This window comes from Salvia miltiorrhiza, chromosome 5 (assembly GCF_028751815.1).
Source record: "Salvia miltiorrhiza cultivar Shanhuang (shh) chromosome 5, IMPLAD_Smil_shh, whole genome shotgun sequence".
Classification (NCBI taxonomy): domain Eukaryota; kingdom Viridiplantae; phylum Streptophyta; class Magnoliopsida; order Lamiales; family Lamiaceae; genus Salvia; species Salvia miltiorrhiza.
Window position 1 is genome coordinate 32,597,711 of NC_080391.1, and position 13,158 is coordinate 32,610,868.

General features: G+C 33.4%; 1 protein-coding gene across 2 annotated transcripts; it reads right to left on the reverse strand.

Annotated features, from left to right (window-relative positions):
- Positions 1-7,526: 7,526 nt before the first annotated feature.
- On the reverse strand, positions 7,527-11,097 carry LOC130986876 (uncharacterized). Of its 2 annotated transcripts, XM_057910409.1 has the most exons (4): positions 10,172-11,097; positions 8,415-8,532; positions 8,056-8,304; positions 7,527-7,741 (listed from the first exon to the last, which is right to left on the reverse strand). In XM_057910409.1, exons 1-3 carry the CDS (start codon positions 10,957-10,959, stop codon positions 8,089-8,091), a joined length of 1,122 nt encoding a protein of 373 aa, XP_057766392.1. In that variant the 5' UTR covers positions 10,960-11,097; the 3' UTR covers positions 7,527-7,741; positions 8,056-8,088. The 2 variants fall into 2 exon arrangements, with proteins under 2 accessions (XP_057766392.1, XP_057766391.1); XM_057910408.1 differs by lacking the exon at positions 7,527-7,741 and having other exon boundaries at positions 7,781-8,304.
- Positions 11,098-13,158: the final 2,061 nt, after the last annotated feature.

Genomic DNA, 13,158 nt, shown 5'->3' on the forward strand with positions numbered 1-13,158 from the left:
TTTCCTCTTTCAGTTTCGAAGAATTTACCTCTTTATTTATTTTAACAACTATTTTGTCAGTACTAATTAAATTATTAAACGATCAATATTATGTACAAGGAAATATAAAATGATTACTTTAACTAGCCACAACATATATATTTTAAACATATATATTTTAGTATTTTTAAATTTTTAAATAAGAATATGCACTCATGTAGCCAAGCAATGAAACTCAATTTTCTATAACCCATCTGAAAACACAATTTTTTTAACAATTTGGATCCAAAATATCCTTGACCCTATGGATCATACTCTACTCAGCCCAACTTCGTACACGTGATTCTTCCTCTGTCTCTCCCCCTTTCTCTTGGTACAACTGAACATAATTGTGTCAAGTGTACCTAATGAATGACACAATTGACACGAATTTATCCATGTGTACCAACTGTACAATCATAACTCGCGCGCCCCCAACCCGAACCCAAACTCGAAGGCGAAGCCCAATCGCGCGCAAACTCAAATCCGGTTCGCCCTAATTAGTGGAAAAACAGTCCTAAAACGTAAAAAAAAAATGACAAAATTTATATTTTTTAGATGGAAGGCCAAATATTGAGTTTCATTGCTCAATATGGCTATCTCACAAGTTGACTCTTTTTAAATTGCATGAAATATCAAAATATCATAATTTATGAGTTATATTAATTAGTAACAAAATTAATTTATATTAATTTAAATATTAATATTTGATTTGAAATAGTGTATAATAATAATATTATCAACTCAATGAGTATTATATTAAATTTAATGAGTATCGTATAACAATTATTAAATTTATAGATTATAAAGAAGATAATTAAAGTCAACCTCATTTTGAGCAAATTACTAAACCATCAATATAACAAAATTAATAACTGACACTTTATACAACATTTTGGATTCTTAGTCCGGACTATATTATCATTAAAAGTCCATATTTAAATATCCCAAAACTAATTAAAAAAATATAAACAACATAAAAATAAAAATATAATAATAAATATATTTATATAAAAAACATACTCCCTCAATCCCACTAATAGTGACATGTATTTCATCTTGGGTCGTCCCACTATAAGTAGCCTATTTCTATAAATGAAAAAAAATTAACCCTTAAAAAGCGTAGGTCTTACAACTTTTAACCAATTTACACATTCTCCTTAATTTTCGTGTCGAAAAGTTTTGAACCACTACTATGAGTGACGGAGGGAGTAACTAAAAATTAAATAAATCTATATAATATTTTAAAGTGAGAATCTATTTTTTAAAGGGTTAAGGTGCAGATAGGCCCCTCAAGTGAAGACCCTTAGAGCATTTCAGTCCTCTTACTAACTGTGTGTGCAGATTGGCGCTTGAACTAAAAAAAATGGTGCAGATCGCCCCCTCTGACTTAACACCGTTATGGGCCGTTAGTCAGAGGGGGCGATCTGCACCATTTTTTTTGGAGTTCAGGGGCTAATCTGCACCTTTTCCCTTTTTGGAGTTCGGGGGCTAATCTGCACACCGTTCATTAAAAAAAAATCACATCTCATCTTCTCCGACCAACTTTTCCGGCGTCAATTGCCGTCAGATGAGGAAAATCACAAAATCAAGTTCCCAAGCCCCAAATCGGGAATTCCAAATCGGCGTCATTGCTCCCGAAAATCACGTACATAATTGAAATGGAAACTCGAATTCTCCCTTGAACGTCACCGCCCCCAATTGCAGAATCACCCCCAACGAATCGAACTTCGCCTCGCCGTAGGCGGTGATCGTGACCCCAATCGAGATCGAGATCATGTTGGCCATGGTCTCTGATTTGAAGACGTCCTTCTTCAACAGCACGCCGATAGTGTAGATGGCGACGGGCATCGTCGGCCTTTATCACCGGATTTCGCCGGATTTGAGAGAAAGAGGCGACTCCTTATCGAGAAAAACTAGGCGACTCCTCATCGAGAAAAGCCAGGCGGCGGGTTCATCGGATATTGCGGCGGCGATTTCCGACGGAATGGGAGAATTAGGGCTCGTCCTTGACACTAAGCGTGTGCAGTCGAGCGAGCTCCGAGGTTTAGGGCCCAAGAGAGAAAGAAAGGGGCGGCGCCCTCCGCCGGCCTCGCCGGAGCTTGAATCAGCGACAACGACGATCAAATTTTGAGCGAGAGAGATGAATTAATTAAAAAGTTAAAAGGTGCAGATTAGCCCCTGAACTCCGAAAAAACGGTGCAGATCGCCCCCTTGACTAACGGCCCATAACGGTGTTAAGTCAGAGGGGCCGATCTGCACCGTTTTCTTGAGTTCGGGGGCCAATTTGCACACACAGTTAGTAAGGAGACTGAAACGCTCTAAGGGCCAACACTTGAGGGGCCTATCTGCACCTTTACCCTTTTTTAAATACCAAACTATAAAGATAATAAATTATTCACACTCATTCATAAAAGTATTAGTTTTTTATACCACAATAAACTAAAAGACTAAAATACCCCTAAATAAAGGCATCAATGTTGACTTATCTTTTTTATGGTTCTTTTTAATTTCTAGTCTTCTTCCTAATATTACTAAAATTAAAGAACAATATTTGAACAAAATCAAATTCTGGCATTGAAGTTTAAATAGGACTGTTGGTTCGTGATTTTGTGTTCATAAAGAAGGTATGCATCTATATTTTACCTCGCAAAATAATTTTTTTCACGAGTTCTTAACCACATGATCATTGCACACAGTCATCTTTATCTTGCACATGGTGGTTGAAATAATGCATATAATAGGAGAAATCGTTGATATTAGGTTACGCGGAAGTATGTTTGCATGTTTAGGATATTTGTAAGCAAAATAAGTTTAAAATTATATCAATGATCGTGAGAATTATAATGTAAGAATTTTTTCATGTTTTACCCTATGTCGTGTTGTAAAGATTTTTCCTACATGAACATCAGAAATTGACACGGAGACAGCTGGAAATGACACCTTAACCGTTGGAAATAACACACTTATCCAAAAAAATGACACTTAAAAAATATTTTTCAAAAAAAAATCACTAAAAAAAAAAAATCCCTCTCCCCTCCCATCATCTTCCCCATTCCCCCACCCTAATTTCCCTTCCCTCTGCCGCCGCCGCCCCCGTGAAATTTACCCAGTCGTCGTCCCCTCCACATCCGCCCTATGATCCCTCAACAAACTCAAGAAATCATGAACAAGAAGACAGTGTGTGCGTTCGTGTGTGTGTGTGATTTACAGAGGGCGATCTTCGTGCGTGTGTAATTTGTGTTTCAGTCGGAATTAGGAGAAGACAGTGACGTTGTGGCAAGTGTTGAAGGCTGCGAAGATGGCGGCTTAGAATGGACGACGACTTCTGCATCGAGTTCTGAAAGACAGGCGGAATGAAAGAGTAGACACTCGGCGATGCATCAGAGGCGATTGTGGCGACGGAAGGGGGCGGCGGAGGCGGGTGGGGAAGGGGAAATTAGGGTTCGGGGTGGGGGAAGGGGGAAGACGATAGGGGTGGGATGGGGGTTCTATATTTTCCATGTGTCATTTTGGAGTACAAGTACCGTATCATTTCTTGCTGCCTCCGTGTCAATTTTTCGACGTTCACGTAGGATAAAATCGGTAACCGGACAAATTTAAGAAGAAAATGAAAGGTTATGGATTGTGTGATACATTTTAAAGAATATGTGCAATTTCCAAATCCCGACATACGTTATGGATTTACACGCAGTTTGCCCTTTTTTATTAAGCCAGATTATCGATTAAAGTAACAAATTATAATAGATTATTTAGATATTTCATAAATTTAAATGAATTAGAATAATTAGCGAGTATTACTATAAACTAGATCTGAAACAGGAATGCATAATAAAATATTTTTTAATTAGATTTAAAATAATTGTGAATATGGGTTTATTCAAATGAATTTCATCAATTGTATAACTTTTAATTTTTTTGTTATTTATACTAATTACTATACGACAATTGTTACAGTTTATATTTGATTATCTAGATTTTTATAAACTTTAAATAAATTCTATAAATTAACATATATTACTATATGAGTTTGACTATAACGAATAAATAATCACTTACCAATTGAACTTGAATACAAGTATATAAAAATTCTAAAAAGTTTCGATAGTTGAATTTTTTTAATTAGTGGATGTTATTATACGAGTTTAGGATGGGTACGGAGAGTAAATTATTTTTAACTGTATTTAGGACCAATACAAGTATAAAAATTCTACACAAGTTTCATAAATTGTTAATTTCCAAACTTATACCTTTAATATAATAATTTTTATCTTTTATTATTTATATAATTTATTTATTATTAATGTTTGATTTGTGTTTTTTGAGGTTTTATTGAGATTGATAAATAATTATTGTAACAGATTGACCATATACACGTGTTTGAAAAATTAGTGGTTATTATGATATGGGCTTAGGATAGAAATGGGTAAAAGAATCTCTTTTAATAAGATCTGAGACGAATTCGAGGACATGATTTTTAAACGAATTCGGATAGCTAAACATAATCAATGATTATTACCCCTTCAGTCCATGAAACAACTTCCCACTTATCTCTAAATTTTTATCCACAAAATAAATTCCCACTCTCTTTTTTAGACATATATATCCCCCCTTATTTATAAAACTAGTAAGTGCCCGCTCGTGCGATGCACGACAATCATCGAAATTGAACGATAATTTAAATAAATAAATAAAAATGTTAAACATAATAAATAAATAAAAATGTTGAACATATGGGGGGTCAAAACTTAGAACCCCCAAAAATATTATATATGTTCACGAATGTTCAACGAAAAATCCGTTGAACATGGCGTGAATAAATCATGTCCGTTAGATTAAATAAGATCAACGGATGAGATTACTTCTCTCTTCTTTCTTACATTTAGGCCTTTTTTCATTGAACATAACCCTATATATATATATATATATATATATATATATATATATATATATATACACATATATAGATATAAGTAAATATAAACATAAATTATCTCAATAAAAAAATAAATTATTTACAATATAATCTCAATAAAAATATCAATCTGAAAACATTCGAATTTTCAATTATTGAAATAGCAATTAATTGATTTAATTGATAATGTGTATAAATTTATAAATTATGAAATATCAAAAGCAAGTATAGATGATAATGAGTATCATTATGGATCATATAATATTCTAAGATGTACAAAACTATTTATTTACATATAGTATAACTATAGTTTAATATAGTTTTCGAATACATATTTAAATCATATTTATGAGGTCATTTTGTTTATGCTCAAATTTTAAAATAAAGTTACTATCAACGTATACATTTTTTTTTTTTCAATTGGAAAGTGAAAAAATAAAGGGTTTAACACGAGATATGTGTCGTTCATTTTCCAAAATAAAATGTATACAATTTCAGTAAATTTAAATAAATGTGCTACTAAAAAAATCAAACTCTTCAATTTACTTTTATTTTTTATTTTTAAAGAAAATTGATATTGGTTCTCTAATTACTGATTTTCCAATGAGTAATTTTGAAGCTTAAAAATTCGATTTTTAAGATATACTATATATTAGTTATTTATCTACAAATTTATATTAATATAAAGTTGACCTTTAAAAAAATATTTTTAAGCTAAAGATTTCTAAAATGAACAAATAAGTTTCATCATTGTAATTGCATTAAACTGATATAATAAAAATATAAATAGTAAAATATAAAAAATACTATATAGTAAAAACATAAAAAATAAAATAAAAAAATATGGAAAAAGGAATGAACAAAGAACCGTGACATTTTAAAAAATGAGAAATGAGTGAGGAGATGATAGAGGAGAGAAGAGAGAGGAGAGACAAAAATAATTTGGTGACTTTAAACTATAATAACTTATTGGTTTTAAATTTATTTTTTATAATTTTTATATCAAATTAAAGATATCGTCATTATCTTTAATTTAACATCCATATTGAATATTTTTTTATAAATTAAAGTTGATGATTTTAAAAGAGAATCAAAACTATAAGAAGAAAAATAAAGTGAGAGAAATTTTGGTGGGAAAAAGTTTACGTTAGACTCATCTTTTATATTATATATAGATTACTACACTCTACCTATTTGGCCCACCTTATTCTACCATTACTTATGTAATTAGTCTTCCCTAAACTAATTATTATTATTATTATTATTATTATTATTATTATTATTATTATTATTATTATTATTGTTGTTGTTGTTGTTATCGTTGTTGTTGTTGTTATTATTATTGTTATCATTATTATTATTATTGCTATACACACCTCCTGGGGTCTGCACGAGTCTTGTGAGATCGGGATGGGTAGGTGTGATGTTTCTCCGGGGTTCCAACTTGGTGGTTTGCAGATACTGCTTGAGACCTTGCCTTTGATCTTGTCTGGGGATTATCTCCTGTGTTTGGGTCTTCTGTTGCACTTAGTCTTTTTTGCTTTTTTGTGCTCTTGCCTGTCTGCTCTCCTGTGTTTCGTGGTTGCAGATGATGGAGGGTCTTGGCTGTTCTGTCGCGTGGTTTCCTGCTCCTGCTGGACTCTGGTCGGACTTTCCTTTAACGGGCTGCATTGGTTTAGTTCGCTTTTTGATGTGATTTTTTCTGTTTCTGGTATGTGGGGTTCGAGCCTCCTAGGGGCGATGGTTAGGCCAGAGCTTCTGAGGGGGCTCATTTCGCTCACTGCCAGTTTCATTCCTGCTTTTTCTCTATTTTCTCCCTAGACGGACACTCTTTTCCTTTTTAAGGGTTCCCTTTTTAGGTTTACCTTAAAGAGGTTTTAATAAGACCCAACCCTCAATTGCGCTTGTGCTCTCATAGGTTTAGGTTTTCTTTTTCGTTTTAATAATAATAATAATATTATTATTATTATTATTATTATTATTATTATTATTATTAATTCTATGGTTATTATTATTATTTTTATATTATTGTTATTATTATTATTATTATTATTATTATTATTATTAAATAGCTAGTGAAAGATTAGTAAAAGTAATCACAGTACATTAACACTACCCTTTTAGTCTTTTACACCATCTTTACACTACATTTTTCACCTTTCTTAGTTTCCGTACCGAGCACCAACTGAGAACTTGTTTCGTGGACGGAGGGAGTATTATACATGGGGATGAGTACGAATAATAAATCAATTTTTAATTATATTTTTCGACATTATTTGAATTTCAATTTTATTTTTTTCCATCAATTGGAAGACTGCATCTAATAATTTCACTAAAGATGCGTTTACTTTGATGGAAAATGAAAGAAAAAAATATTTTCACTTATTTTTCACCATTTTCACATGTAAACTATGATGAAAAAAAATTCCAGGCATGGTGGAATATTTTTTATGACGGTCCTTTTTCTTTCATTTTCTCTCCAATGTTGGATAATATTATGTGAAAATATTTTCCAACATTTTCTCATCTTTTCATCTTTAGTAAACATGCGACAAAATCCCCTCAAAAAAAAAAAAAACATACGACAGAAAAATGAGGAAAAGATAATATTTTTCTCATCTTTTCTTATTCATTATTTTCGAATGAAAACTTTTACAACCAAAGTAAACGCACCCTAATACTACTAACAAAACATTCCCCGACCAATTTCCGACGGGATACACCTTAGTTTTGAGTAAAGATAGTTGATCAAATTCATGCATTTGATTTACCACACAAGATAGCGTCGACAACTGATACCACCTTTCTCTACAAATAACCATATACTTGTAAGACTGCTAATACTAATAATCAAATAAAACCCATATATATATAATCCTAGATCTCACACGACACAAAACAAGACTTATGAATAAAGGCGGCATTGTCACCATCATGCCTATTGATGTTGCTAACATTTTATAGAAAAAGTCACATGGTTCAGCGACTGACTGCATCTACTGTAAATTGTTGCATCCTACATTCCTATTTGGTCCGCGTGCAAAAATGAAAAAAAGTAGGCCCAAAACTAGCAATTTTATTTGCAAGCATCTTCCGAGAAACATAAATCAAACCAAACTTACCTAATATGCTGATGCACGAATGGTCGAGAAGCCTCAGGGCTTTTCTTGAGAAAGACTTGTTATCTCCTTTAGCAATCGATGAACAGAGTTTTTAACATCTTCGGGCACCACCAACTTCTGGGGAACTGATTCCATGGCATACATGATGAGGACCTTGATCACACTATCCAAATATAACTTGGAAGGATGTTTCTTATTACTCTTATTTGAACGCCTGCACAGCTCTTTCAGTGTGCATGCTTGGCAAACCTAGAGGCACAACAAAACAAAGGAAGAAAAACAAACATAATTAACAATGTTCGAGAACATGGACTGGCATTCTAATCGTTATTTAAGCAAGCTATAGTATAGAAACTTGCCTTGGGTTCATCAATTTTGAAGAAACTGCGCATATGTTTAGCAGCAACGACGGACCTCTGCCCAAGAGATGGACACCCAAAAAGGGCTACCTTTTTCAGATCCCCAGCAGACAACCATCTGTGACAATAATTAACAAGGATATAAGATTTCCGACGAGGTTAAACAGATGCATCAGTTCCCAGGGGAAAATAATCTCATCATGTAGAATGGTGATAAAAACATCAAATCAGTAAAACAAGTGAATTGTCTATATCATGTAGAACAGATACGGAGATTTTCTTCAAAGGAAGAGGCATTATGGTAACTGAGGACCCGACTACCTGTCGAGATAAATTCAAGCAGCAGCTTTCTGTAGTCATTAATTTAAAATGTTCAGCGATTTCTCTCTCCTTTTTTATCCTTTATCTGAAATTGCAAATTCAATCAACCAATCGCTGCAGTGAAGAAACACACCTAATGCACTTTGTAATAAAAAAGATACATCTACTTATTTTCTTTAGGTCCTCCAGTTATTCTCTTTTACTCCGGGTTCAAATGATAAGATCTAAAGCAAACTTTTCATCTTAGGGTGCATGCTCTTTTATGGAAAAGGGTGGAAAACATATATTTTCACCATTTTTACGCTCTTTTTACATATTCTCTAGCGTGGATAATTTTCCTCGGGCACCATGGAAATTTTTTCCAAGCAAACCCCTTTTCCTTCCTTTTCACTCCAACTCATAATAATATTATCATGGATATCAATGTGATAATATTTTCTCATGTTTTCTACCTTAGAGAACACATGAGATTTAAAAAAAAGGTGGGTGTGATAATTCTTTTCCATCCTTTTTAATCTCTCATTTTCTTATGATAAATTTGCAACCAAAGTGAACACACTCTTAAACTTTGACACCATACAACTAAAGCTCAACATCCAATTTTGTTAAAAGGCATAACCACAAATCCTTAACATTCACCTGCAAATTTTGATGCCTCTTCTAGTATATTCCAACAGGAGGTAATCCAAAAGCATAGCAGCACCTATATTTTTATTTTCTTAAGACCGACTACGTCTACAAAATCTTAGAACAGCATTAGGGCATTATGATGTCCCCGAAAAACAGAAAGACAAGTAAAAGCAACATAAAACTTCAACTTAATACCCTCACGATTACTGAATGCATCATTAGTATATAGAAACAAAAGAAGATAATCAATAATACTCCTCCGTTCTCGAAGAGTATGCTCAGTTTGTTCGGTACGAGTTTTAATAAATGTTAAGTAAGTTGAGAAAGAAGTCCACTTTTGTAAGTGGAGTGAAGAAATAATGGTGGGCCATATCGGTGAAGTTGTAAATAAATATTGAAAGTGAAGATAAAAAGTAAGGGGTTAGTAGTGGGATGGGATCGTGTCCAAAAATGAGTTGTGCATACTCTTATGAGACGGATGAAAAAGGAAAGTGAGGATACTCTTCCGGAACGGACAGAGTATCATGCATCAATATTCAGCTAGAAGACAATATAAATATAAATCTCTATTGCAATTAAAACAAGTTTACAGGCTCCCTCTATCAAAGTTATCAAACCTTCCAATATCGCATTGTGTGAGAGCCAAAAAGGAATCGTTTCCATTGCCCCATTCTTTCTTTATAAAACATTGTCAAGTGATAGTAAGGTGTAACTCATTAATATATCAGATCAAACAGAGTAACTTTATATGAAGCTCCTGATTATAAACTAGCTTAGTAAATTGAGAGATAAAACTAATTACATACCTTGTGATATCCGAGTGCTCTTCTCCGAACTTGACAGCCGCACACTTCAAGAATTCCCGGGCGTAGCTGGCCTCAAAATAAGTCGGATCAAATCTATCTTGGGGCATGAAATTAGCTTTTTTCAAGTATCCTTTGGCATACAAATGCTCAGCGAACATTTTCATGTCGGAAGAAAGCTCTTTGTGGACCATCGGATCCTCCATTCCATATGCAGTTTTCTCAACCGGTGCCGGCGATTCTGGCACAGATTTCGACTTCGATACTGAATTCGATTTCGATTTTGATTGCACCTTTTCCGTATGCTTAAACAATGCCGACAAGCTTCGCTTCTTCTTCGGCGCGACCGTAGAATCAGAATGCCCCTTTTCCCCATCAGTTAACAATGCCGACAAGCCTCGCTTCTCCATCTTTGGCGCGACCATAGGATCAGTTTTTTCAGATAATGGTTCGAGATTTTTCACCGTTTCGCACCCTTTCTCGTTCAAAACCCTAACTTCTTCCTCCAAATTTCTCAGTCTGTCCCCCACACTTGTCTCCTCCGATTTCGCATTTTCAGCCACGATGCGATTACTCTCGGCCCTTTCTTCGCCGAAGAGAACCCTTCTGAAGAATCCGCCCAAGGGTTGTGTAAAACTGGAAATCTTTTCGTCAATAGATTGAGCAGAACGCGAAAACGGCCGCCGGGAAATTGAAGAAAGATACATAAACTTGTAAGAATCGGATGAAATCAACAAGGTCAAACGATCATTGCTGAAATTACGAGTGGTGATGGTTTTAAGCGAAATCATTGGAGCAAAATGAAGCAATAGGAGATTTTGCAGCGGTACAGAATTCAGGGTTTTGGCGTTGCCGGTACAGGGTGCTGGGGTTTTACAATATTATCACAGGTTTAGTTTAGAGGGTGTTTTTTTTAAAGAAACTAGTGCGTTTATTTTGGTTGAAAATTGTAAATTTTTAATCAAAAAAAATGAATAAGAAAAGATTAAAAAAATATATTTAAATCATATATTTATTAAAGATGAAAATATTAAAAAAATTATCATAATAAACATATTAAAGAGCATTTTCCATCAAAATACATGCACCCAAATACTTTATAAGTTCTGAAAATAAGTTTCAAGAGCTTATAAATTGTCCAAAAAATAAGTTCGTTCATCCCAATTTATTTTTTCATAATAATTATTTTATAAATATGATTCAATTACAATTTTTTATTCTCATCATAAACACTCTCAAGTTCATCTCTCTTCAATTTTTTTCTCTCTAATTAATTTTTTTTCTTTCTAACTTGTTTAATTATCCAAACACTTTGAAAACTTATAAAATTTTAAGAAATTATATTTTATAATCTCTTGAAATATCTTATAAGCTCCAAAAACTTATAAGTTCTTTAAAATAAACTTAGCAAACACCCTGTGAAGTAACAAATACATTCCTAATATTTATACAAAAAAATAAAAGTTATTAGCATATAAATACATCAATTTTAAATCAATTCTAATATTTAATACGAACTTTAAAAAGTGTTAAAAAAATACATCAATTAATGATTGCATTAATTTTAACACGAATTCAATTTTCATCCAAATTAAACTGATGTGTCACACCAGAATGCTAATGTGAACAAAGTTTATGTTAAAAATCAAAATTGGTCTAAAGTTCGTGTGTTTATGCGCCAATAACTCAAAAATAAATATATCCTTAACAATATGTTTTCTACAATTATATCTCTAATGTTCGTAAATTGGGACAATTAAGTCTCTAATTACAAAGTTGGGCAAATAAGTCCCTTCGTGTGACAGTTGTAAATGTTGGACAAGATAACTGCAAATAAGTAGAGAATGGAGAAACATTAAATATGTTAGTAATGCGGTTGAACATACCAATAATTTTATTGAACGTATGAAGTTTTTGGGGTTCGAATCCTGGCTACGTCCAACAATTAGCACTGAACGTTAAATGAACTAGCATTGACCGTTAGATTAGATAAGATCAACGCATGAGATTTGGTCTCTGTTCTTTGAATATATATATATATATATATATATATATATATATATATATATATATATATATATATATATATATATATATATATAGGGTGGGGTTAAAATAGAAACCCCCCTTAAGATGAAAACTAGGAACCTAATCTAAACCACTGATTTTAATAAAATAAAGGGTTGAGATTAAATTAGAGATGCACATTTTAATATATAATTTAAATGTAATTTTAATTAAAAGGGTAGAAATGTAAAGGAGTAAATTAAAATTTTTACGGTATTCCCATATGCAATTTCACTTTCACTTTTGAAATTAATCTAGGGCTTGAGAAGTAAGAAATCGCCGCCTTCTGTGCAGTTGACGAACCACCGATCTGCACGCCGGCGACGAAGCAGCAGACGAACGATTTGCAGGAATATTGGACGCCGATCTGTGCAAGGCGGCGGTGGTCTGTGCAAGGCAACGACAGAGGCTTCTGTTTCTCGAATTAACTGGCGAGTTTGTAACAACCGGCACGAAGGTGTGAGTTTTGTACAACCGGATGAGGCGATTCATTGAAGGCGGCAGCGGAGGCGTCAGTTTCTCGAAATAACCGGCGAGTTTATGCAAAGCGGCGGCGACGACGGTTTTTTTGTGTTCGAAATAACTGGCGCCTCTGTAAGATCCGGTGGCGGAGGCATGGGTTTGTCGAAAGAACCGATGACTTATCGAAGGCGGTGGAGGCGTGGGTTTCAAATTCAGGGAGAGAAGGTAAACTGAATTGCAATCATTTCTGTGTGATTCGATATTGTTGTACAGTGAATATTTTAATTGCATAGTTGTATGAATTTGTTGCATAGTAGGGATTGAAATTGAATAGTTGGGATCTATATTGTATAGGTGTATCTATTTTAATTGCATAGTTGGAATCGAAAATGCCTAGTTGTATCAATTTTTATTTCATAATTGCATATATTTGTTGCATAATTATGATATGAACTGCATAG

Bases quoted from the DNA above. Each gene is read 5' to 3' on its own strand.
- LOC130986876 (XM_057910409.1), bottom strand. From the start codon at position 10,959: ATGATTTCGCTTAAAACCATCACCACTCGTAATTTCAGCAATGATCGT. The intron at 8,533-10,171 runs GTATGTAATTAG...TTATTGTCACAG, and splicing joins GAGCACTCGGATATCACAAG to ATGGTTGTCTGCTGGGGATC. The intron at 8,305-8,414 runs GCAAGTTTCTAT...TTGTGCCTCTAG, and splicing joins TCAAAATTGATGAACCCAAG to GTTTGCCAAGCATGCACACT.